The following is a 27,167-nucleotide window of genomic DNA, read 5'->3' on the forward strand; positions in this document are numbered from 1 at the left end:
CCGCCCGTCTCGGCCTCCCAAAGTGCTGGGATTACAGGCTTGAGCCACCACGCCCGGCCTAATTTTTGTATTTTTAGTAGAGACAGGGTCTCACCGTGTTGGCCAGGCTGGTCTTGAACTCCTGATCTCGGGTGATCCACCTGCCTTGGCCTCGCAAAATGCTGGGATTACAGGCATGAACCACTGTGCCCAGCCCCTAAAATTTTTTTATCACTGTATTATACAATTTTAACACAGGCTACAGTTGAGATTTTAACTTATATTTCAAAGATGCAAACAGTGCTACAGATTTTCCCTCCCCCTTCATTTAGATCCTAACTTCTTCACTACAATGCAAATCAATCAATGCCTACACAGCATTATTAGCTAACTAGGATAGTCTCCCTGTCCATAGACAGACTTTCAGTTAGTGAAATAATCAATAAACATGTAATTATTGATTTTTCACCAGCTATCCAGCACAGGAATGATGCAGTCGGGAATTCAAAAGAAATTGAAAGAATTTATGATTAATCTTGTTGAGGGACAAAATTAAGATTATGAAATGCTGCTATTCTACTGCTTTGATTTATGAAAATGGTACCTTCACATAATTCAAAGCAGTGATTATAAATGACCAAACAATATTTAATTAGATACCAAATTATGGATAAAACCACAAGTGCTATGTAGGCTTTGTGTAGGTAGAATATAAGAGATCCAAATTTGTCAGAGAACATTACATGAATGAGTAGGTACTGGGAGAGGTAAAGAGGACTAGGGCAGGCATCCAGGCAAGAGGAAGCTTGACGGTGGACTGAACGAGAGTGATGGATCTCAGGTAGCACGAACTGGTTGTTTATGCACTGTTGGAATCAAGCAGCTGAGCCCGGGCAGGGGAGAATGGAACAGCAAATACCAGCTGGGCTGCTGTAGCACTAATTGTGGAGGACTGCTCAAAGTGAAAGGGAAGGATGAGAAGCACATTGGAGGACATGTTCTGTTCTCTGACGGTTCTCGCTGGATGAGATTTCTACTTTCTGATTTCCACGTTTTCTATCACTTATGTACATCTTTGCATTCAGTGATATTTATATTCCAGATATGTATTAGACATTGTGATAGAGGTTGTATATGCCAGACATGGTTCCTGGTTTACTATTGTTAACTAACAAAACTTTAAGTACATGTTTTGCTTTTCTAAATTGATTGTAGGTTTACTGCATCAAGGATCATGCATTTTTATATTCATTCTTTAAAAAACTGTTGAGTATTTATATATGACAGACACTATTGATATAAAAGGAAAGTAGTGGTCCTGGTTTGCAAAGATATCCAGAGAGTTTAAAAAAGATATGAGAATTGTTACCAATGAACTGCAGAGAGATTAATTGTTAAATTTTTCTGGAAGAGGCCAGTGCGGAGTGGCTCAGGCCTGTAATCCCAGCTACTCGGAAGGTTGAGGCAGGAGAATCACTTAAACCCGGCAGGTGGAGGTTGCAGTAAGCTAAGATCGAGCCACTGAACTCCAGACTGGGTGACAGAGTGAGATTCTGTCTCAAAAAACAAACAAAAATTTCTGGAAGAGTTAAAGACTCTAAAGAAGAATGATCTTTTGAGTTGAGGCTTAAAGGACAGTGTTTTGGAGGCATGCCTATGAAGCATGGGTGGCTCAAGAAGGTGGAACAGCCTGCACAGAAGTGGAGGACGCAGTCACATGACACAGGATGTACACATGTGCTAATATTGCCAAGTGTGGGGATGAATGAAGCAAAAGGAGATTGTGCAAATGGGCAGGGGCTGGATAAGTATCTTTGTATATTATGCAGAGGAGCTTAGGTGGTATGCTATGATGAAACATGTTGATTAGCTAAGAAATGTTTGGACTTGTATGTTAGAACCATCCCCTGTAACAAAGAGGAGAATAGAGGGGAAGAAGGACATAACTGAGCAGAGAGACTGGAAAGGAGGTTATTGCTATTGCAATAGTTTGTGACAGAGAAGCCAGGAGCAATGAGGATAGAAAGAAGGAGAAAAAAATAAAAAAGTAACTGGGAGGGAAAATGGACAGACCTCAGTGTTTCATAGAACATGGGGGATGAAATGGAGAGAGACCTCATCTGTCTTGTTAATAACTGCTTCCCCAGCACCTAAAAGAAGGCCTCATCTAGACACCCAACCAATATTTGTCCAAATGAATGAAAGGGAAAAATCAAGATGATTCCTGGGTTTCTGGCTGAAGCAGAATGTTTATACCAGTTACCAACAGAAGGGATACAGGAGGGGAAGCCAAGTATTCATCTATGGACTACTGTGGGATATATAGGGTGACTTCTAGAAGAGCCGGTCTCTAAGATGTACCTTACAAGAGAGTGGAGGACAGGAAAGGAAGAGAAGCTAATGAAGGAAATGCCAAATATGACTGCAGAAGCAGAGGAAGAGGATTAGGTTAGGTAAAAATTATAAGTCAAAGGGACGTTTTCAAGATGAAGTATTTGACAGGATATTTCCAGAGAGTTCAATGAGAATGAAGTTTTGCAAAATGAATGTTCAGCTTTGAAAGACTCAGAGAAGACTATCATCAGTGTTGTCCCCTTGCCTTTTATATGGACGTATCAGAAATTAGAGGTTGACTTACTCAAGTTATTTTATAAACTCTGTGACTTTGTGCATCTCTTCACCTGAGGAAGATAAAGGCAGCATATGGTATGGTGATTTTTGTAGTAACAACCAATATGTAGGTTAGAGATGAATGTTACTAAAGCAATAACATCTAAATGTATATGTACTACTATTAAAAACATTGACTTGGGTCATTTCTTCTATAGAATAGATAATCGTAAATTGTATGGTTAATAATTATGATATGTTTTAAGAGATTCATTTCTTTAATTCATAGCTTTATGCTATATAAATTGATGAATCATCCCTATGTATGACATTATGGCCAATAATTACATACCTTAGTCCATACTTGCATGTGGTCTAATTTAGCTGACTACTGGAGGTTTTCAGTAGTTGCCTTCAAATATTACTTGCATAAGGCGGGGAAGAGGAGGGAGAGTATTAGGACAAATACTTAATGCATGTGGGGCTTAAAACCTAGATGATGGATTGATAGGTGCCGCAAACTACCACGGCACATATATACCTATGTAACAAACCTGCACGTTCTGCACATGCATCCCAGAACTTAAAGTAAAACTTAAAAAAACAAAACAAATATTAGTTGCATAAAAAACACCTAAGATTCTTGATAAAATTTTATTTTATTTTATTCTAATTTTTGATTCGAGAAGGCCTGGGAACTAGAGTTTTAACAAGCACATTCTTGTGATTTTAATATATGTGTGAAGAGCTCTTATTTGGAGAAACTCTGTCTTAAGTCATTACCCAATATATACATGTATTGAAACATCACATTATACCCCATAAATATGTACAATTATTGTATCCATTTAAAGAGAAAGCATTTCAGTGCAATTTGTATTTTTTTAGCTGGTGTTCTTGCTCCCTCATGTGGTGCAATGTGGAACTGTATGTTTTAGAGCTCTCATTTTCAGGTTTTAGAAAATGAACTTCACAGTTTATCAATCTGTTCCCTAGCCTTTATTTAACCACGCTATAAACCTATAAATGCAAGTGTAGAATTAGCATCAATTCCTTTGCATACAAAGCAGAATACTAGAGAAGACTAGAAAACATCACATGTAAGAGTCCACAGTTTAGAAATGAGGTGGTTAAAACATTGCTTTATATTTTTTATGTGTGTGTTAAAGATTTTGAAGAAGAATTTGGTAGATGAGTACTAAAGGGTTTTGGTGGCAGTATTTTGGTATCATGGTCCAGGTGTTGGTCTTTTGCTTAGGTTCTCCCTATTTGACTCTTTCAGGATTTAGAATATCAGTTTTCAAAGAGACAGACCTAGGGTCTGCAATACTCATTTGAAGTTTTCATTTGCCAGGCTTTTTTCTTTTTTTCCAAATGAGAAGGATTTAATTGATAAATATGTGATAAGCGGTGTGCAGAGTAAAGGGTTAGGAGTAGGAATTCTTTATTTCCCTTCCTGCCCTATAGTGGGCGCATTCACAGATATTTACTAAAACCATTGGAGAGAGGCTTTGTGGGTGATACAGTGATAACTCACTATTTCTATAAGTGAGAAGAGAAATTTAGAACTTTGCAGCTAGCCAAAGCCTGTAACAAAGGTTCCATATCCTAATGCGAACAGGCTGTCCATGCTCAGACGAAGAGGAATTGATGGAAGAGTTGAGGGAAGGGGAACCACTGGGGAAATACTAGTAGAGGACATAGCATTTGAACTGAGAATCCCTAAGAATGACCACTCTTTAGGAATCCTTGTGAAGCTCTGTTGCTGACTTATATCCCATGCAATTATTTGTTCTTATTGGGGTTGTTTTATTCATTCATTAAATAGTGATTATGGTCAGGCACTGCGTTAAGCATGGGTGTAAAAAGTTGAACAGGGCTGACTTAATCTCTTTCTGTATAAAGCTCCCATTCTGTTAGTGAAAACAGACAAGAAACAACTATTTTAAAAATAAAAGAATTCTAGATTAAAGTAATGGGCAATGAAGGAAGTAAATAAGAAGGTGATGTAGAGAATAACTTGGATGGGGTGGGATAAGATTTACTTTGGTGAAGGTGGCTACAGAATGCCCTTCTGAGAAAAGACACACTACCGTGTTTATTGAGTACAATGATATTTTCTTTTCTTTTTTTTTTTTTGAGATGGAGTTTTGCTCTTGTTGCCCAGGCTGGAGTGCAATGGTGCGATCTTGGCTCACTGGAACCTCCACCTCCTGGGTTCAAGCGATTCTCCTGCCTCAGCCTCCCAAGTAGCTAGAATTACAGGCATGCACCACCATGCCCGGCTAATTTTGTATTTTTAGTAGAGATGGGCTCTTCTCCATGTTGGTCAGGCTGGTCTCAAACTCCTGACTTCAGGTGATCTGCCCGCCTTGGCCTCCCGAAGTGCTGGGATTACAGGCATGAGCCACCACGCCTGGCCGAGTCCAACGATATTTTAAGAACTTCCATGTATTAAGTTCGTTATTCCTCACAAAGCTGTAAGGAAATGTACTTTTACTATACTCATTTGATAGGTTAGAAAATAGAGGCACAAATACATTAAGTAACTTGACACATAATTTGCACATGGTGGAGACTGATTCACGTTTACATCACCAGTCTCTAGAGCCTGCTCCCTTGACTACTATGATAGCTATTTCCTGTCAGGGCCAAGGAAAAAGCATGCACAAAACCTCTGAGACAGGAAAGCACTTGGTGGTTAAGGCACTGGAAGAAGAGCTTAGGAGAAGAGCACAGAGATAGTGAGAGTGGCCTGGTTGTGTTCAGAGATACAGACTGGGATCTGATCCTGAAGGCCCTTTGAGAATATGATAAGAAGGTTTGGATTGCATTGTAAGTGCAGTAAAAAGCCACAGATGGGTTTTAAACAAGGTTCAGACATGATCTAATAAACCTTTTAAGAGGCTAACTCTTATTGCAATGTGGAGAATTAATTGAAGGCAGGAAATCAGTAGGGAGACCAGTCAGGAGGAGGTCATGAGGTTTCAGCATAGAGATGGGGAAGAGATTCAAACAAATTTTGGAGGTAGAATGAATTACACTTTATATGATAGAGTACCCATCCTAGCAGACATGGTGGGAGGCTGAAATACCACATTTCATTTGGGGTGTAGGCTCCTTTCAGACATGTGCTAATACAGAAAAGAGTGTTTGGTGTTAAGAGACAGTCACTGATAGAGTTGAAAAACACAGAATATGTTATTTACCCTAGCACAGTAGAAGCACTGACAGCTGAGAGAAAGATCTTTTTCTGTTACAATATGTTGATCTCACAGATGAAAACACTGAACTCAGATGAGTTAGGTGATTAATTGCTTAACTATTGATTGCAGACTTAAAAGTAAAACATGGGTAATTTCCCTTGACTTAACACATGCATAACTAGTTTCTACTTAAGAGAGACAAACTTAAGTTATAAGTTGATTTCCCACCAATTCCAGGGCACTGGAGTACTTTGTTACGGGCTGAGTACTTTCTTACTTCTTGCTCCTTTAATTTATAATGGTTTTCTCTGAGGGCAACAAGTGTTTCCATTTTATAACACACAGAAAAATGAGAATTTCCCTTCTCTCTTCACATATGGAAACAGAAAGAAACAGAGGAAAGAACAAATCAATAAACTTACTTCCCATGTGACTTGGTCACCTTGCCTGTCCTCATGTTTGCCTGTAGGAATTTTTTCTTTTGATTATAAAAGGTAGCTAATATGGTTAGGTTTTGTGTTCCCATGCAAACCTCATCTTGAATTGTAATTCCCATAATCCCCAGGTGTCCAGGGAGAGACCAGGTGGAGGTAATTAAATCATGGGGGTGGTTTTCCTCGTGCGTTCTCCTGATAGTCAGTGAGTTCTCAGGAGATCTGATGGTTTTATAAGGAGCTCTTCTCCCCTTTGCTAGGCACTTCTTCCTGCTGCCTCGTGAAGGAGGTGCTCTGCTCTTCACCTTCCACCGCGATTATAAGTTTCCTGAGGCCTCCTCATTCATGCTGAACAGTGAGTCAATTAAACCACTTTCCTTTGTAAATTACCCAGTCTCTGGCAGTTCTTATAGCAGCATGAAAACTGACTAATACAGTAGCCCTGATTAAAGTAGAGCATCAGAAAGGGTCAGGGAACTGCTAAATACTTGGGACTACAAGGAACATGCTCAAGGTAGAAAACAGGAGGAGGCTGCATCTAGGCAAATGCCTTTTTTTTTTTTTTTTTAAACCACAGCCAATTAGAATCTCCCTGAGGAATCTCTAAAGTATTCTTAAAGGATCAAGGCAAGTCCTAGAGGGTTCAATTAATCTTACCATGCCCTTTCTGTCCAGTAAAAAATATCAAGTTATTTCGCAGTGCTGAGTGGTTGTTTGCCAGCTGAAACTTCAGGTGGAATTCGTAATGGAAGCTGATGTCTGAGATCCGTGAATAAGCCAGGAATGAGGTGTATCCAAAGGCATCCGTGCCACTGAACCTCGGCTGAGTGATATTAATAGCTGTGGAAAAACCCAAACCAAACAGTTAAAATAAACCTGTACATGTATTTGTAAAGTGAGTGTTACGTTTTGCTGATTTATCTGGCCAAATAGTCTGTTTACTATTACGTTAATTATACTTTAGTGCCCTTTAGCATTGAGCAATTAAGTGACTCAATAGGAAATTTCAAAACAAGAACAAAGCAAGTGCAATGTTTTGAGATCTTATATAAAACCTTTCACTAGCATACTCTTTCTACATAATGGATAATTTACTTAAAAAGCAGACCCCTATATTTTGAAGCTTAATTTTAGAAATAGAAAAGATTACTGGTAGCCAAAGTATTTGCTCAGGTGCCTCATAAACATGATTTGGCATCCAAAACCTGGATATGACTTAGAGAGGAGTTCACAGCTTTGAAAAAAACTGTGCTTTTCTAATCCCGCACCTTTATATGAACCAAAGCCCCAGGTCAGGGCTAGGAAAGTCAAGAAACAGGAAGGAAATTGGTCAGTTTTCCATCACCATTGGTTAGTGACCAGAACTTTGCTTTAAGTAAAAATACTTGTTTAAAAGAAATGTTCATTCTTTCTTTGCTGGGATGCTTGTTAAGTAATAAAAGCATGGAATTCAATAGGTGTGAAAGTGTAGGGAGATTTATTAAAAACAGGAAATGGTAAAATAGAAGTTCAAGGGCCAGTGTGAAAAAAAAAATGGAATTTAATTGAGAGGTGCTTCTTGTATCAAACTCTTCTCTTTCATTATACTGTTTCCTTCATAAGTCCCCACTGGCTTTTTACATTTCCTTACCCCAAGAGGACAACAGAAAATAGAAAGGGGGATTTTTGACACCCCATTCCTGTCTTTTATGGATGATGTCACCAGATTAAGGGATGTTCCTAGGATCTATTTTTATTGGTTGGGGACAGCTCGGTTGAGAACATAAGAGCTTGTGTTGTTTCCTTCTCAAGAGATGTTTGAACTCCAGGGAAGCTGTAAAACTAGAATTTTTACAAGCCTTAAGAAATATCCTCACTCTGGTATCTAATGCTTAAAAGAGCTTTCTACATCTGTTTATAATTGTGTAGCAAATAATTGTGCTGTCCTGGGAAAAATGATTCTTATTGTTAAATGTTTATATATCTTTGTTTCATATGACTATTAAACTAAGATTTTTGTATGAATAAGCTGAATGCTTTGTTTTGATATTTTATTAAAATCTTATAAGTTTATTATATGACTATTAAACTAAGATATTTGTGTGAATAAGCTGAATACTTTGTTTTGATATTTTATTAAAATCTTAACAGTTTATTCTCTGGGATGTGTGGCATAGGTTAAGTATAATTTTCTCAAAACTCACCAGAATGTGAAGTAGGGACTTTTGAGACATTTTGCTTCTTATACTTATTTTTTAATCTAATGAAAACTTTATAAATTGTGTCCCTGAGATAATAACACTCTTCCCATCCGGTATATCACTTTCAGTAGTACTATGGGGAGGGTGACTGAGGGAAATGAAATGTACTGGAATTGAAACAGAATAAAAGAACTGACCATCATTCAATGTTGGCATTAAAAACTATGAAAATAGAATTCAGTTAAATTTAACACTAAAATAGAAAAGGAATGACTACATTTTGCTTTTAATATTTCCTCCTGTTAATAATTTACAACTGAGTCTACCTAAACGTTTCATTACATTTAGGCTAGATTGACAAATACGTATCTCATATATATAGTATTTTGCTGTCAGACCCTGTGCTAGATACTAGTGACACAAAGATAAAAAAGCACTAGTCCCTCAAGGAATTAGTGTGAGGTCAATAAATTTATTCGGCTGAACTGGATTGAAAATTGAGGCCTGATATAAGAACTTTCAGGCAGAAGAAATAGCATGTTCTAGGGTGTGAAGACCAAAACAACATGTCATACTCAGGGAACTTATGAAGTCTGCAAATTTTAGAATGAAGAATAAAAAGAATGGAAGGAAATGAAAAAAGATAGTGGTCAAATCATGAAGAACTTTATATTTTCTTTATTATCCTAAAGTAGTTGGGCAATGATAAAAGTTGCTTTTTAGAAATACTACTCTGTTGATGAAGTGTGAATCAAAGATTAGACAGAGAGCCAGAGGACCATACTTTGGTCAAGGATGAAAATGAGAACTTTGATATCAAGAAATCTAACAATTAAGCTTATGCAGAAGTGTAAATGTAAGGCAATTTATGGGTAACTCATTAAAGAAGGCAATGGTGTGATATTTAAACAGTTAATAGAAATATGTTATCAGTGCAATCAGTTAGTTTCATGATATAATTTTATACTATCAAAAATAAGTACTTTTGAAGTTTGAGAATAATAACGAAGACTGATAATAACCATGACCCATAGGAATGGATCTGTCACATGCTCAGCATTTCTTAGTCTAGTGGTACCTGCAGCTGTTGAGCATTTGAATTGTGGCTAGGCCTGTATGGGAAGGGCTTAGTATGAAACAACTAAAATATATTATTAATAACATTCCCATATCCATTAAACATTGGGTTAAATGTATTACTGAAATAAATTTCATCTGTTTCTTTTTACTTTGAAAATGTCGCTACTAGAAAAAAAATTACATAGGCAGCTCACATTCTATTTCTATTGAATGGTAACGCAGAGAGATGCAAGCATATTTTGATAGGTAAGTTCTTCCTCTAAACCATTAGTTGTGACTTACTTCAAGGGGCTTTTTCTTTTGATAACTTTGAACCTATAAAAAGATAGGGCCTCTATGGGGAGCAATAGAAATCAGGAGAAGGGGTCAAAGATAATATAATCCATCACTAAGAGGCTTCTATGTCTTCACTCACACTGTCTCTATCACTCTGGATTAGGCAGGAGAACGCGAGGGACTCAGATTAGGAGAAGACTTTCAACCTTACAAATGATTCTTTTCAATATTTTAAGCCCTTTTCCATCTTCCACCAGGTAACGTTTGGTTAATTTGGTTACTCTACTGCACAAATTCCCAGATTAACCTTCTGGGAGGATCAGTCATCATCTAGTCAGAAAATTGAACAGATTGTAATGGGAATATTTTTGGGCTATTAATGCATTTTTAAAAATGTTTGCAATCCCTAGTTGCCTCACAGATACCATGTGTAAAGTCATGCATTTTTTGTCAGTTCTTTTAAAGTTACATGAATGAATTGGGAACATGAGGAAAAAAGGGAGATGCTGGGATTTAAACTAAAATAAATTGTTTAATGTGTAGAACAAAGCAAAATCACTAATAATGCTCTGGGACCATTTCAGGCACAGTCAAAAGATATCCAGACATCATCTAGGAGCATTAAAAATTCTAAGAGCCTTGAGTAAAGAGAGAATATTGTGATATTTTCTATTATATTACAGTGCTATATTATAGCCTCAATGTATAATCTTTTTAGAATGTTATATTATGCTTATAAAACACTTTTTACCAAAAGTTATCACAGACAGGGTATAAGATTCTATTTTCTAATCATTTACTAATGCAATTTTTTCTCATTCCCAATATGGCAGAGAAATAAGGCATTATTGTTTTTTAATGTAACTATATTTTCCTTTAAAAAAATATTTTACTGTGGCCAGGCACAGTGGCTCAAACCTGTAATCCCAGAACTTTGAGAGGCTGAGGCGGGCAGATCATGAGGTCAGGAGATCCAGATCATACTAGCCAACATGGTGAAACCCTGTCTCTACTTAAAAATAAATAAATAAATAAATAAATTAGCTGGGTGTGGTGGCACATGCCTGTAGTCCCAGCTACTCGGGAGGCTGAGGCAGGAGAATCACTTGAATCCGGGAGGCAGAGGTTGCAGTGAGCCGAGATCGGGCCACTGCACTCCAGGCTGGGAGTTGGAGTGAGATTCCATCTCAAAAAAAAAGAAAAAGAAAAAGAAAAAAAAATCTGTGGTTAGTCTTTTAATCTGAATTATTAAAATTTTATGCATAATGCACAGAAGTGGCTAAGATGAGCTATTGGGATGTAGGAAAAAGATATATAAATAGCTCAGATTTCAGAACATCTTTCCTCAACTCTACAGGGATGCATCCTGAAGCTCACTGGCTGGTAGTAAAACATAAGCTACTCTATGGCATAGTGATGGAGGGAGGCAGCTGGGGCTGGCCAGTTCAGGCTCGATTCTGGATGTCCTCACTTTCTGTGTAAACTTGGGCAAGTGATTTCACTTTTCTGTTTTAGTTTCCTTGTTCATAAAATGAGAACGTGAGAGTACCTAACATTTGTGAAGAATGAGAAAAGCCTATGGCTGAAGGAAACACTCGAGCTAACCATACAATTCAAGTGGGCAAACCTCTCCCACCAGACCTGCAATCCTACTACGTATTTCCAGTCAAGTCACTTTCCCAGCCTCTAAAATGGCTATTTAATGCTTCCTCTCTCCTCAAACATCTAATATTTATTGTCTCTCATCAGTTAATAATTTTGCTTTTTATTTTGCTGAGAAAAATAAACCCATCAACAGAGAACTACCGGATGCTTTCACTGTCAAATTCTCCCACCCTCAAATCTTTCATTTTTATCCCTATGCTTTGCCTTCCCTCTGCTGACAAGGCTGACTCTGCCCGGGTATTTCATCCACCCCTTCTCATCTGCTCAAGAACATCACTTCAGAAATTCTGTCCTGCTTCCCAGGAGTTACCAAATTCTTCTTCTCTACTGCAGCATTCCCTTTAACATGAAATATGCTAGAATGTCCCCATTATAAATAAAAAGCTTCCCTCTACTCCACATTCCTCTCTAGCTACTGCATGTTTCTCTGCTCACCATACTAGCAAGAGGCTCCTAAAGAGTTGTCTGTATTGACTCTTTCAAAATTTTATTACCCATTCATGCTTGATTTTATTCCAGTCAGGCTATCTTCTCTATCTTTCCTTTGAACTTTTGTATGTTAAGATCGCTAGTGACCACAGTCTTTCTAAACTAAATGTCACTTCTGTTTTTATCTTATTCAGTGTCTCAGAAGCAACTGACAAGGTTGATTATTTCTTTTCTCTTGAAATGCTTTCTTTACTTGGTCTCCATGACCACTGCACTCTCCTGGTATTTTTCCTACCTTAATGACTGCTGCTCCTCATTCTCCTATTTTTCCAGTTATCTCCATCTACCATCATTCTGTATTTGATCATGAGTACCACTTACAGGTGGATGACTCCTGAGTAAACAGAGTCTCTATCCCTGGCTTTTTTCCAGAGCTCCAGAGTCACATATCCAACTAACTACTAGATAATGATGAACATATATTTGCATGTCTGATAAAAATTGCAAGCTGATCATACACAAAGCAAAACTCTTTATTCCAATATTTGTAATCTTTCCCCCAACCCAAATCCCTTCCCTTCCTTTGCAATCAGATCTGTTCCCCAGTCTTCCCTCTCTTTGCTCAGAGCAAAACTAGGCATCATCCTTAAATTGTATCTTTCTCTGCTACCTCAACTGACAAACTGACAAATACTGTTAACTTCATCTTCAAAATATATCCCAAATTACACTGCTGCTTTTCACTGCCTCTGTTAATACCATCAAAGTTCAATGCACTGTTCTTTCTAGCCCAAACTATAATATTTGCTTTTTAACTGGTTTCCCTGTTGTTACCTTTGTCACTTTACAATCTCTTTTCCATATGGTAGCCAAAGTGGTCTTTTAAATATAAATTGCATATCAAATGTCCTCCAGTATTTCCCTTGAAGTTTGAAATAAAATAAAAACTCCTGAACATGGACAAATCTCCTAATCTCCAGATTTATTTTATACTCATTTCTTCTTGCTCATTCTGCTGCAGCCATGCGAACTTCTTCGTGTTTCTTAAGCAAACCTAACACATTCCCAGTTCAAGGCTTCTGCTCCTGTTCCCAGTGCCTGAACCACATTTTCCCCAAAAGCTGCATGGCCTGCTCCTTCACTTCCTTCAAGACTTGCTCAGGTGTTCTCTCCTCACAGGGACTTTCCTGACCACCCTATTAAAGTATTAATCTCCTTGTGCCCGCCCCCACCACAGCCCTTACTCTCTAGTCTCTTAACTTGCTTTATTTACATGGCCCAATTCCATTATATGTTATTTATTTGTTTACTTTTTATTATTTTTTCTCCCCACTCAGATTGCAGATTCCACTAGGGCAGAGAGCTTGCCTGTCCTTCTTGGTCTAATTGGGTATAAGATACATATTTATCAAATGGTTGAATGAATACATGTAAAAGGTTAAAGTAGTGTAAAGGACATAGTAATGCATATTATGATAGTATATCTCTGCTGTTACTGTTTATCTAGTATCTTTACAACTCTGTTCTTAGGTGACTAACTATTCTGCACTTACGGAGCTGTTGGATGAAGTTGTGAAGTTGATTTCTACACCATCACCAATGCTAATCGTTGCTTGTTTGAATTTTTTTGTACTAAGTCCTTTCCTCTGAAAAATGTTAGTAAATTTTTGCAGTAATATGGAATCTTAATTCTTCTAGTGTGGGTAAAAATTCAGGTAATGGAACACATACTGAAAATCAAGGCATAGGGACTCCTAACCGGACAAATCCATTTATTTTTTATTTTTATTTTTTTTATTTTGAGGCAGGGTCTCATTCTGTCACTCAGACTGGAGTGCAGTGGTACAATCTTGGCTCACCGCAACCTCCGTCTCCCGGGCTCAAACAATCCTCTCACCTCAGCCTCCCAAGTAGCTGGTACTACAGGCATCCACCACCATGTCCGGCTAACTTTTGTATTTTCTGTAGAGGTGGGGTTTCACCATGTTGCCCCGGCTGGTCTTGAACTCTTGAGCTCAAGTGATCTGCCTGCCTCAGCCTCCCAAAGTGCTGAGATTACAGGCATGAGCCACCGGGCCTGGCCCAAATCATTATTTTTAATAATTAAGTTGTATAACTATGTAATTTTATAATTTATCTTATAAACATGAGTTTCCATTTAATATTTGAAAATAATGTATTCTTTAATTTGTGAGCTAAAAATACTAACTCAGTTTCTTGGGGCAATTGATAGTTTTTGACAGACTATTTTGCCTTTTACCTGACAAAATATCCGTATGATACATTTATGATCAGGTTTAAAATTATACATGTGGTGTTGAAAAAATTTTCTTAAGTGTATCAAAAATTACTTGAAACCTTTAAGTGTTTTCAAGGTACATTGTTTAGTCTAAATATATAATTTTTTTGGAGCTCATTGCTCTGTTTTTAAACAGATACAAAAGACAAACCTGTCGTTGATTTTTACTTGGATTCTGTTTTCTATATAGGCTGCTGTGTATAACCTCAGCAGAGTGGACACCAGGGAGCGCTGAGCTAGTGAAAATCTAATTCAGTTCTTCCTTCTCTATTATGTATTTTAATGAAGCAAGCAGATGGTAGATAGATTTTCCCTTGGAAATTGCTGATTTTGAAAGACTCCAGAATGCCAGTTTTCCAAGCATGGTGTTCAGCAGTGTAGCGTATCTTGAAATATACATTTAACTTTGCCAGGAAAATTAATCTACCCTTAGGTAGATGGATAAATTTGCAAAAATACAAGACCATTACTTGCCTCTCCAGTTTTCCTTCCTAGCTTTGAGTATACACATCTTTCCTCTCTCTTTGTTCTTAACTTCTTAGTAATATAGCATTAGATTTAGCTTAATATCCTGCCGAAATGCAATTAGGTTATCAAACTGTGTACGTGATCATTGTCTTTGTTGTTTGTTTTTTGTTGTTGAACAAACTCCTTGTGGAATACACTTTCACACTGTTCAGCATTATTTAGAAGTAAAAATGGCAACCTACAAATGTGATTATCTTTTAAAGGGAATAGAAATAAGTATGTCCTGAGATATCACCAAGAGTTATAGGTGATGGTAGCCTGTACAGAAAACATGCATTTAGGTTTTCCTTCTGAACCAAGACAGAGATACCCAATACATGAATAAAATCAAGCTCTCTATTCAAATAGATATATAATATTCAATTCACCCACAGGTAAAAACATGAAATAAATATGATTGGTTGCTTGCCAATTCCTGCTCATAATAAATTATTCACGCATTCTATATAGATATTTAATTCCTACCATTCTAACTTCTTTAATCATCAGGAAAAAGCTAAGAACAAACAGAATTTTACATTAAGATAGAAAAACTGTTGAAAATGTAGAGCATTATAATTTCCACCAGCAAAAGAAATAATACATGCTAGAATCTGAAGCATTCTTTTTAGATGCATAATTCTTAGAAATTAGTGCCATCTTCTGGCTTTCCAAAGTAACTAAATTAGGTATAGGTAGGATGTTTTACAGTATCACAAAATGTCAAAAAAGGGGAAAAATCCCTGAAACATATAGGTTCAAATCACAATCATAGTATCTGCATTACATTACAGTTTATGGCATAAGCTTTGAGAATGGTAAAATTTTCACATCCTCTATAACTCATATTACATAAGCTGTTCAGGTTTATATTGGATTACATTCCCTTTGTTAATAGTTTATTGTGATGAAATAAGACTCCTAGCTATTACACACACAAGATATTCTGAAACTGATGTGTTTTGAATAATTTTCTCATTTCTAACTCATGAATTTCTTCATGCTCATGAATATTTAGTTAAGAAATTAAGAAACATTGAGGTTGGAGTTGGTTATCACTCAAGTTCAGTGGATACATTAGTTTGTTACTATATCTTTTTCAAGATATGGTTGTTTAGATGCACTATTGTATATTCTAAAATATTAAAAATAGCAATTATAGTATCTATTATGTCCCAGCTGCTAGATGTTCTATCTAAATTACTTTATTTCTCACAGAACACCAGTGAGATGCTCTTCTACCTCTATTCTTATCTTATAGATGAAGAAATTCTTATCTTATAGATGAAGAAATAGAAGAAGAGATGTTAAGTCACAGAGTTAAGAAATGACAGAGTCCGGTTTTGAACCCCTGTTCAGTTGACTCCAAAGCCTGTGCTCTTTCTAACATGTTATGTTACCTACCTCACTATGATGGCTGGGATATTCATGACATTGTCCGATTAAAGGCCACTGGCAGGTATTTTATGTAATTATTAAAATATTACATTATTAAAGTTGGCACTCCTCACAGATTGACATTCTACCTCTTTACTTTCCTCCCAAGTCCTGGCCATGGACGCATAAAATTCTGTAGAACTCTTATACTCCTCCTTCTATATCTAATAGAAATGTAAACACATATTAACTGCTTTGCAGTATCAAGCATTTAATTGATACTCAGTATATACCAATGAATTTATCAGCAAATAGGTTTTAATAGAAGTTCAATTGTTTTCTAATATGCATGGATAATAAATAAATAAACAGTGGTTAAAAAGATCAATATGTCCTTAAAGATTTCTAAGTGCTTGAACATTTGGAGACACAGGCACACACATGCATACACAAATATACAGATTGACTGTAATTGACACAAACATACAAAATGACTATAATTTTAATTTTTGTTTTTGATATTGTGTAAAAGCAGATTAGAAAAAGCAAAAATCTAATAAGGATGGTTTATCAAAAATCAGTATGTACTCTAATCATGAGAGAAAAAAGAAAAAATCTTAACCAGGGATACTATAGGGAAAACTATAATTTTAAGACAATTGTGGTTTAGCTGTTGAAGTACTAGAAAAAGGCAGTGGCATCTTACAAAATACTAACTCATTTCTGGGGACCACAACACATAATGTTTCAAAAGCATATAAAAAGATTTCATATTAATATGGCATAAGAGATTATTCTAAGTAATAACAAAATAAAAATATCATACGTGATTCACAAAATATAACATTTATATTGAGTATTGTTTTTAATTGGAAAGGATCTTGTTATATCTAATAGCCCCAAGACTTTGTGTGCTAATAGTGAGCAGGTGCCTATCTCAAACTATAATGGAATATTATAGCACTCCAAAAATTGACTGGAATAATTAAGAGTTAAAGTATGCAAACAACAATCAGAAAACAAAATGAAACAAAGTATTTTATTTGGTATAGCATGCAATACTTGGAATAAAACTGTACCAATTAGGTTTCTTGGTTACTGGCAATATAAACTAACCCTGATCATCTTAAGCAAGAAAGGAGACAGATTACCTCATAGTCGATGGGAGGGCTGGAGAACTAGCAGGGAAAGTAGGCAAAAACGAAGGAACATGGGTAGCTCAAATACAGCCAAGTTCACCAGCCAAGTTCACGTTGTATGAACAGCTATTTCAGGATGCAGCCGCTGGTATTTCTATGACTGGGGACAGCTGTGCAACTACCTCAGCTACAAATAATTTCTAAATATTACTCTCTCTTTGAACCACTTCTTCCGGGTGCAAATCCTGGGGAGAGTATCCCATTGGCCTGTCCTGAGGCATGTATATGTACGCAAATAAGAAGGAAGTTCAGGTGCTACGTGGCCAAAATCCAAAACTGAAACAAAACGTAATACCCAATAAATGCTTCCCACAGACCTTTGGTTGCTGAGTGCCAATGTGCATCCTTCTTATACTTGCATTTTCAAATAATAACTTCCTTTTAACATAATGCAATAATCCGACATAAAATCATAAAAGTGTCACCCTTCTTTCCCAATTGGAGTTGCCTTAAAGTTTTTTCTTTTATTGCATTTTGTTCCAAGTACAGAAGGGATCTCTGAATAATGGCCATTTGTTCTCATGTTTTTGTTGTGATCCTGTCCTGACACAGACTAAGTTTCAGTTACTAAACCCAAATACTTTACAGAAACCAGAGAGCATATGACAGCTGCAATGTGATATGGAAGTATCTGTGATTTTTCTTGGTGGCAGACTCAAAGGTACTGCTACTATTGTGCTTTTTTGCTTATCAGCATCCACAAGAGATAGCCAAAAGGAAAGACTTGATACAGGGAGCTAATTATGAAGGGAGAGCAAACAGGGGATGGTGAGGCCACCTAGAGGATAGCAACAGCTGAACAGCCGAAAGCAGCTGCCACCTCTGTAGCTGAAAGAACGAAGGGAAGACACAGTGTTGTGCACGTGTACCCTAGAACATAAAGTATAATGATAATAAAAAAGCCCAAGAGCTGCAACCTCCTGGCAGGAGCTGGGTTCGGTAATGGGGGCTGCTCATCAGGACACGGGACCATGGGTAGCTTGGAGACCTGTTATGTGGGAGCTGGAACCAATAGCAGATACAGCTACTAGTCGAGGGGAGAGGGGAGAAATTCTCTAGCTTCTCTCTTCCCCCTACTCGCCTGTCTCCTGACAGGACCTTCCCTTGGCAGGAGAAAATGTAGCTTGTACAGGGTGAGAAATGGATCTCAGAGCAAACCTACAAATAACACATTCACCAGGAAACCCTGGGGCTAAACTCCAGATTCCTAGAACTGGTCAGAAGGCCACTTCTCATAACATAACTTTCTTCCTTGGATGCTCTCTTTTCATGTAGGGGAAGCAAATTTAAATTCTTTCTCCTATGCCCTCCTTGCTTCCTGCCTTCCCTGCAGCTGGCTGTATTCTTTATCTGGTGTGGTCTTCATTCCTCAGAGGCCAGGCCATGGTGGGCCTGTGGTCAAGAGCTTCAATGGGCTTCTATTAACTCTTACCACTGGATGTGCGAGGCACTACCCCAAGGCAGGCTTCTCACTGTGTGTGTGTCTGTGTGTGTGTGTGTGTGTGTGCACGCGCCTGTGCATGTATGCGTGTCATGGGCCTCTATACCAGTCTGGGAAAGCTAGTGGGAACCCTCCTCAGAATAATGTTTTTAAATTCATACCGTAAAATACATAAGATTATAAAACAAATCTACCTTTGTGAAATACAATTAATAAATTATAACAAATGTTTTTTCATGAAGGAAACAGTATAGTTCTTTTGTAATGTATTTAAATAGCAAGATCTAGCAGCAGGTAGGCATAATAACTAGGCATAAAAACTATAGCAGTTTTACATTGAGAGGGGCACCAGCATATTTTAATACAGTATATAACAACTGTCATGTGATAAAAAGGGATCTGATTTCTCTTGGTGACAAAGTCGCAGGTGCTGATAATACAACTGTGATTTTTGACATATGTTAATGATTTTCACAGTTAAGAATACATTAAGTTTCCGTTGGAGTTCACAGAAAGATGTAATTTTTTTTCCTCATCCATATTCTTCTTTGACTGAGAGGGTTACCTGGGTCTCACCAGAACACTTTTTCAACTGCTGGCTAATTCTCTCACCTTCAGTGTTTTTTTCAATCCCACCCTTCTCCTTCTCCCTGAGGCCTACCTTGTCATACCCTGTACACTCTATTTACTTCCAACCTTCCTCTGTGTGATAAGGTTTTTTAAGAAGTGCTGTCTTAACCCAGTCTGGGGCCCTGATTGGAGGCTGATCATTTCTCTGGACTCTCACATTCCAGGCTACCACACACCCGTCCTAACCGCCCTGGGCCGGGCGTCAGACAACTAGGGTCACACCTTGGAGCCCTCAGAATTATTCAAATTAGCCAATCTACAGAGAGCCCTCAAAACCTAACTAAGCCCACCCGACTTGCCACACAAAAGCCCTCTCCAAGCAAAACCTCCATGTGGCCCTATGGCAGTCTTCTTCCATTTGAAGCTGTAAGTAACAAAAAGTTCCGCCATTCATCTATCCAAATGAGTTGTCTCCTTGCATCCAAAAATATCTTGAAATCTTATGAAAACACCCTGATCCACCCCCAGGGATTTCTTCTCTTTTTCTTCTCAGCATTTTTGTTTGTTTTTGTTTTTCCACAGCGCTTATAATCTGCCTTCTCACAAATCACTAGAATGCCTCGCCCCTCACTGAAATGTAAGGTCCATGAAGGGAGGATTTTGTCATTTTTGTTTTCTGCTGTGTCCTAAGCACTTGGAACCGTGCCTGCTCATAGCAGGCTCTCTTTATTGAATGAATAAATGAATGCGTAACCCTCCTTTCTGTGCCTATTGTGATCGGTCACTCGGGGCAACACCTTCAAGCCCCTTTGTACCTGTTTGTGTGGTTTCATGGAAGCCTGAAAGGGAGGTGGATGATGTAAATTGATTCAACAGGGCTATGGCTACATCTCTTGAGAGCTTTTCCCTTTTGGGTGCCAAAAGCCTCTGAATGAGTGGAGCTCAGAGTCACAGAGAGAGGAAAAATTGTGATGGGGTCTTTAAGGATGATCACGAGACAGACTGCTCTGCTGCTCCCCCTTGGTTTCCGAATCTGTGTCATATGATTGTGGAAGATATAGCACCATGTGTCAGTTTCACAGATTACATGACATCTTTCAGAATGGCGCCATGACCCTGAAAGGTGGCCCAGGTGATGCTGCCACAGAGTCTTAATATACTATATTGCCATTTTATAAGGCCAACAACTTTTGGGTGATAAATTTCATAAGTTCAGTATCTCTCCTTGCCTTATTTCTTTCACTGTGAAGCCTGTTGCTTAGAAGTAATATTGTGCAGGATACCATAATGACATATGTTGATGAAGTCCCTCAAAAGAAATGGTGGAAGAACCATGACTAGTAAGGAAAGAAAATCCAAATCCAGAATAAATAATCAGGAGAATTAAGGAAAAATTCCTGCCTCTCCCATAATGTAATCAACCTACCACTAGGCTGACTAGTGCCCCTTCCATTCTTGGGATTATATCAGGGGTTTGGGTTGTTCGTAGCCATGGGGAAATGAGGATTCAACAGTGACACTTCTGAAGTAATACTTCTTAAGGGAAAATCCACGTTGAGGCCTTGCATGGCCTCTAATTCTTGCATCACAGCCATTTCCACATGCTGTCAGATTGCATTCTAAAATTACAATTCATGTTTCCATAAAAAAGTGTGTATAAACTTCTTGAATTCCCTCCAGGAATATATATCATTGCTCTCTCTAATTTTTGACAATCTGATGAGGGTGGTTTGTCTAGTTATTACTTTAATGGTATTTCCCTGATTGCTAGTGAGTTTGAGCACCTTGTACTTGTTGGCCATCTGTATACTCTTCAGTGAGATGTCTGTTCATATGCTTTATTATTTTTCTTTGAACTTATCTTTGTTTTGACAATACTAAAGAGCTCTTTGAATATTACGTTAATCTGTTGTCACCTCAGAAATAGTTTCTTCAAATCTATTGTTTTTCTACTAACTTTAGATGTGAAATCCCAGGTAATTCAAAAGTTTTTTTAAAAATTGTCCTAATATTTTCTTTTACAGCTCCAGAATTTTCTGTCTTGGTTAAGAATTATTCCTTCATCTCTAGGCTATTCCAAAATCTTAGATTTTGTCCTGAGATATTCACTGATTCATATTTTAAGTCTCTAATAAATCCAGGTTTTATTTTAATACCTAGTATAAAAGAAGTTTAATTTTGTTTTCTTCCTGTGGAGAATAAGTTGTGCCAGTTTCATCTATTAACTAAAACCTTATCTCACAACTGAATAAAACAGCAATTTGGTCATCAATTGTATTATCACATATGCTGGGGTCTTTTGCTTAATTTTCTCTTCTTCTTGTTGATCTATTTGTATCTTACTATGCCAGTACCACACTGATAATGCTGATAGCAGTTTAACGTATGTTCTGATACCTAGCAAGGCAAGGCCAGGCAAGGACAGTTCCCTCTCACATTTATTTATTTTTTATATTTCACTAGGTATTGATGGGTTGTTATTATACGTATTATTCTAGATCAGACTCAAAAGCTTTAAAATGTTATGTAATTATGCATTAAAATAGCAATTTTCTCACATGTAATTTATACATACAATTTCAAAAATTATTATGAATTATATCTTGTTATCTGACAGCATGGCAAAGTTTTGTAAGCCATTCATATATAATGTTTTTAAGGTTTTATAATTTTCTACATAGAAGTCTTGCACCTTTCTCATTAAAGGTATTCAAAGTATTTTGTAGGTTTTTTTTGTTGTTGTTACAATTGTGACTGGAAAATTTCTTATTTCTAATTCTAGTTTGGGCTTGAAAGTGTAACAAGAGGTTAAAATAGAAGTTCTAGTTGAAGCACAAAGAAAGTAGAAAAAACACATCAAAGTGAGGGATTTATAAAGCAGGAGGCTGAAAACCAGCTGGTGACTCTTGAATTCCTCACTCTTATTGAGAGGATAAAAGGCTTATAGCCCTCACCTTGCACCTCAAATCAAGAGGGAAGGGTTTTAGAAACACAACTTGGAGAGCTTAATATGTATCCCTGAAGTCTGAGGTAAGGGGACATAGTGTACTGACTTCTGCCCGGAAAGTCTAACAGGTGGAAGATTAATTGGCTGCATTGAAGGAGAAAGCCAATGACAGGCTGCTTCTTGGCTGGAATTGTTCAGCACTCCAGAGGCTGTCAGGGAAAGGATGTGAGCATGTTGTCTGGAATTGATGTGGCTCAGCTATAGGAAAAAGATATTGTGCTTTCTTAAGTTCTGACCAAATGAACCACCTTAAGAGACAAAGACCACTCAACAGGGAAAGCTGAAGATGTTATGAGATGCCAAAGGTTGGGGAAGGAGCAAACAACCAGCTGGAATAGATATGCCTTTTCCCAAAGTAAAGAAAATTACAAGTGGAAGAATTCCATCCATGGGGTCCCCAAAGCATCCGTAAAACTGTTCCACAAGACAAGGATGGATGACTGAATGCCAAACCCAGAGAGCAGTGAAACTAAATCAACTCAATCATCTCAGTGAAGAAAGAAATCTCCTGTCCTCCTTTCCTGTTCCTGAACTCCATGCTGAAGGGCCATGTGCTGTAGGGAGCAAAACAGGGGAGAAAGAATTTCAGTTTCCCTTTACCCTTGAAATTTTCTAGCTAAGTCAGTCCCAAATGCGGAAGGAAAAAGCATGATTTTTTTTTTTTTTTTGAGACTGAGCTTGCTCTGTCGCCCAGGCTGGAATGCAGTGGTGCAATCTTGGCTCACTGCAACCTCTTCTTCTTGGGTTCAAATGATTCTCCTGCCTCCGCTTCCCGAGTAGCTGGAATTACAGCTGTACACCACCATGCCTAGGTAATTTTTATATTTTTAGTAGAGACAGGTTTCACCATGTTGGTCAGGCTGGTATTGAACGCCTGACTTCAGGTGTCTGCCTACCTTGGCCTCCCAAAATGCAGGAATTACAGGCATGAGCCACCACACCTGGCCACATGAAAGCATGAAATTTAATGTGGATAGATTAGCCTGTTGTATAAAAATGGACAACCAAATTACTAAGTGGAACTGGTATTTTGTGATCCAGGAATGACCATGTCTGAACTTTTATTTGAGGGGAAAAAGGATAATTAACACCATTGAGCAAATTTAAAGGGAGAATAGAAGACAAAGTGAAGTTGTTTTATATTTACATACAGCTGTGCTATTAAGAAGAAAAGCAATTGATTTTTATTTTTTGTCTTGTACAATTTTTTTCTCATTAAAATTATACTGCCAACAAAGATAGATTTGTATCTTCTTTTCTAGTATGAGTATTGATTATGTTTATCTCATTGTATTTGCTTGGACTTTCTCAAGACTATGGCAAATAATAATAGTTATACTAGCCATCCTTGCCAAGTTCTGGTTTTAATTGAAGAGGTTTTAGTGTTTTACCAATAGGAATAATATGTGCTTTTGGTCTCAAACTAAGGTTTATTAAATTTTAGTATTTTATTCCATTTTTTAGTTTCTATTTTCTAATTTTCTTAATAAAACAAGTATGTCTGTTGAATTTGATTGGAGGTCTTATTTGTATCTATCTGATGACATTTTAGTATTGATTAATCAAAAAAATTTTCCTTTAGATTATTTTTTTGATTTTGCATTATATTGATAAATTTCCTGGTATTGAATAACCTTGGTATTCTTAGAACATTCCTAGCTTAGTAGTAATACATTTTTTGGTACATTGTTTGATTATATTTGCTAATATGTACCTTTTTCTCCCCCTCCTACAGGCATTTAGTGAAATTGGTCTATAGTTTTATTTTCTTGTGCTAATGCTATGCTGGGTTAATAAAATGAATTGAGAAGCACTCACCTTTTGCTGTTGTCTGGACTAAGTAACACTGAAATAATCTATCCTTAATAGATAAGATGAAATACTTACAAATGTGTATTATTGTAGTGACTTTTAAAATAGTACATATTTAATTACCTTTGAAGATGCTAATGTAGCAATTAAAAATGTTTTTTCATTTATGAGTCAATTTGAATATATGGTTTTCTAGAAGAAGATTCATTTTCTCCAAGTTTTAAAGTTTGTTTGCAATGGACATACATATTTTATTCTCTAAGCTCCCAAATTTATAAAACAATTACTAATAAACCTAGGAAATGAGACAGTCAGCAACACAGTAATAGTGGGGGACTTCAATACTCCACTGACAGCACTAAATCCTTCATCAAGGCAGAAAGTCAATAAACAATGGATTTAAACTACACCTTGAAACAAATGGACTTAGCAGATATATAGAGAACTTTTCATCCAACAACCAGAGAATACACATTCTATTCAACAGCACATGGAACTTTCTCCAGGAAAGACCATATGATAGACCGTAAAATGAGCCTCAATAAATTTCAGAAAATCACTCTCTTAGACCATGGTTGAGTAAAATTTGAAATCAACTCCAAAAGGAAATTTCAAAACCGTGTAAATACTTGGAAATTAAATAACCTGCACCAAAATGAATACTTGATAAAAAAAATCAAGATGGAAATTAAAAAAAAATTATTTGAACTGAATGACAGTAATGATACAACCTATCAAAACCTCTGGGATACAGCAAAGACAGTGCTACGAGGAAAGTCCATAGCCCTAAACACCTACATCAAAAAGTCTGAAAGCACACAGACAGTCTAAGTTTATACCTCAAGGAACTAGAGAAAACAAGAACAAACCAAACCCAAACCCAGCAGAAGAAAGGAAATAATCAATATCAGATCAGAACTAAATGAAATTGAAACAAACAAACAAAAAAAGAAAAACAAAAGAAAATGAAAAGCTGGTTCTTTGAAAAGATAAATAAAATTGATAGACCATTAGCAAGATTAACCAAGAAAAGAAGAGAGAAAATCCAAATAATCTTACTAAGAAATGAAACAGGAGATGTTACAACTGACACCACTGAAATACAAAAGATCATTCAAGGCAACTATGAACACCTTTATGCACATAAACTAGAAAACCTAGAAGAGATGGCTAAATTCCTGGAAAAATAAAACTCTTCCAGCTTAAAACAAGAAGAATTACATACTCTGAACAGAACAATAGCAAGCAGTGAGAATGGAGAAAATCTTCATAATCTATACATCTGACAAAGGACTAATATCCAGAAGCTATAATGAACTCAAATCAGTAAGAAAAAAAAAATCCTATCAAAAAATGGGCTAAAGACATGAATAGGTGATTCTCAAAGAAGATATACAAATGGCCAACAAACATCTGAAAAAATGCTCATCATTACTAATGATCAGGTAAATGCAAAACAAAACCACAATGTGATACCACTTTACTCCTGCAAGAATGGCCATAATAAAAAAATAAAAAGCAGTAGATGTTTGTGTGGATGTGGTGAACAGGGAACACTTCTACACTGCTGGTGGGAATATAAACTACTACAGCCACTATGGAAAACTGTGTGGACATTCCTTAAAGAACTAAAAGTAGAACTACCATTTGATCCAGCAGTTCCACTATAGAGTATCTATCAAGAGGAAAATAAGTCATTATTCAGAAAAGATAATTATACATGCATGTTTATAGCAGCACAATTCACAATTGCAAAATCGTGGACCAACCCAAATGCCCATCAATCAACGAGGAGTGGCAGAGGTTCCAAGATGGCCAAATAGGAACAGCTCCAGTCAGCAGCTCCCAGCGTGAGCAATGCATAAGATGGGTGATTTCTGCATTTCCAACTGAGATACCAGGTTCCTCTCACTGGAGCTTGTCAGACTGTGGGTGCAGCCCAAAGAGCAGGGTGGGGGATCACCTCACCCAGGAAGCACAAGGGGTTGGGGAATTTCCTTTCCTAGCCAAAGGAAGCTGTGACAGATGGTACCTGGAAAATCGGGACGCTCCCACCCTAATACTGTGCTTTTCCAATGGCCTTAGCAAATGGCACACCAGGAGATTATATCCTGCACCTGGCTTGGAGGGTCCCATGCCCCTGGAGCCTCACTCACTGCTAGCACAGCAGTCTGAGATCGAACTGCAAGGAAACCGTGAGGCTGGGGGAGAGGCATCCACCATTGCTGAGACTTGAGTAGGTAAATAAAGAGGCTGGGAAGCTCGAACTGGGTGGAGCACACCACAACTCAAGGAGGTCTGCCTGCCTCTGTAGACTCCACTTCTGAGGGCAGGGCATAACTGAACAAAAAGCAGCAGAAACTTCTGCAGACTTAAATGTCCCTGTCTGACAGCTTTGGAAAGAGTAGTGGTTCTCCCAGCATGGAGTTTAAGATCCAAGAATGGACAGATGCCTCCTCAAGTGGGTCCCTGATCCCTGAGTAGCTTAACTGGGATACATCTACCAGTAGGGGCCAACTGACACCTCATACAGCTGTGTGCCCCTCTGAGAGGAAGCTTTCAGAGAAGGAGCAGGCAGCAACATCTGCTGTTCTGTAATATTCGCCCTTCTGCAGCCTCCACTGGTGATACCCAGGCAAACAGGGTCTGGAGTGAACCTCCACCAAATTCCAACAGACCTGCAGCTGAAGATACTGACTGTTAGAAGGAAAACTAACAAACAAACCAAAACCCCATTTGTACGTCACTGTCATCAAAGACCAAAGGTAGATAAAACCCCAAGGATGGAGAGAAACCAGAGTGCAAAAGCTGAGAATTCTAAAAATCATATCGCCTCTTCTCTAAAGGAAGGAGGCTCCTCACCAGCAATGGAACAAAGCTGGAAGGAGAATGACTTTGATGAGTTGAGAGAAGAAGGCTTCAGACGATTGGTAATAACAAACTTATCTGAGCTAAAGGAGGATGTTCAAACCCATCGCAAGGGGCTAAAAACTTTGAAAAAAGATTAGAAGAATGGCTAAGTAGAATAAACAGTGTAGAGAAGTCCTAAATGACCTGTTGAAGCTGAAAACCATGGCATGAGAACTATGTGATGCA

The 27,167-nt window shown here is 37.5% G+C and overlaps 1 protein-coding gene across 2 annotated transcripts in view; it reads right to left on the reverse strand.

Annotated features, from left to right (window-relative positions):
- Positions 1 to 27,167, reverse strand: part of EYS (eyes shut homolog (Drosophila)) — a 2,062,375-nt gene that overhangs the window by 91,772 nt on the left and 1,943,436 nt on the right. For both annotated transcript variants that reach the window (XM_011945635.1, XM_011945634.1), the window contains exon 37: positions 6,887 to 7,069. In XM_011945635.1, the coding sequence (XP_011801025.1) occupies positions 6,887 to 7,069 (183 nt within the window). The remainder of the gene's footprint in view (positions 1 to 6,886; positions 7,070 to 27,167) is intronic.

This window comes from Colobus angolensis, unplaced genomic scaffold, assembly GCF_000951035.1.
Source record: "Colobus angolensis palliatus isolate OR3802 unplaced genomic scaffold, Cang.pa_1.0 Scaffold241, whole genome shotgun sequence".
NCBI lineage: Eukaryota > Metazoa > Chordata > Mammalia > Primates > Cercopithecidae > Colobus > Colobus angolensis.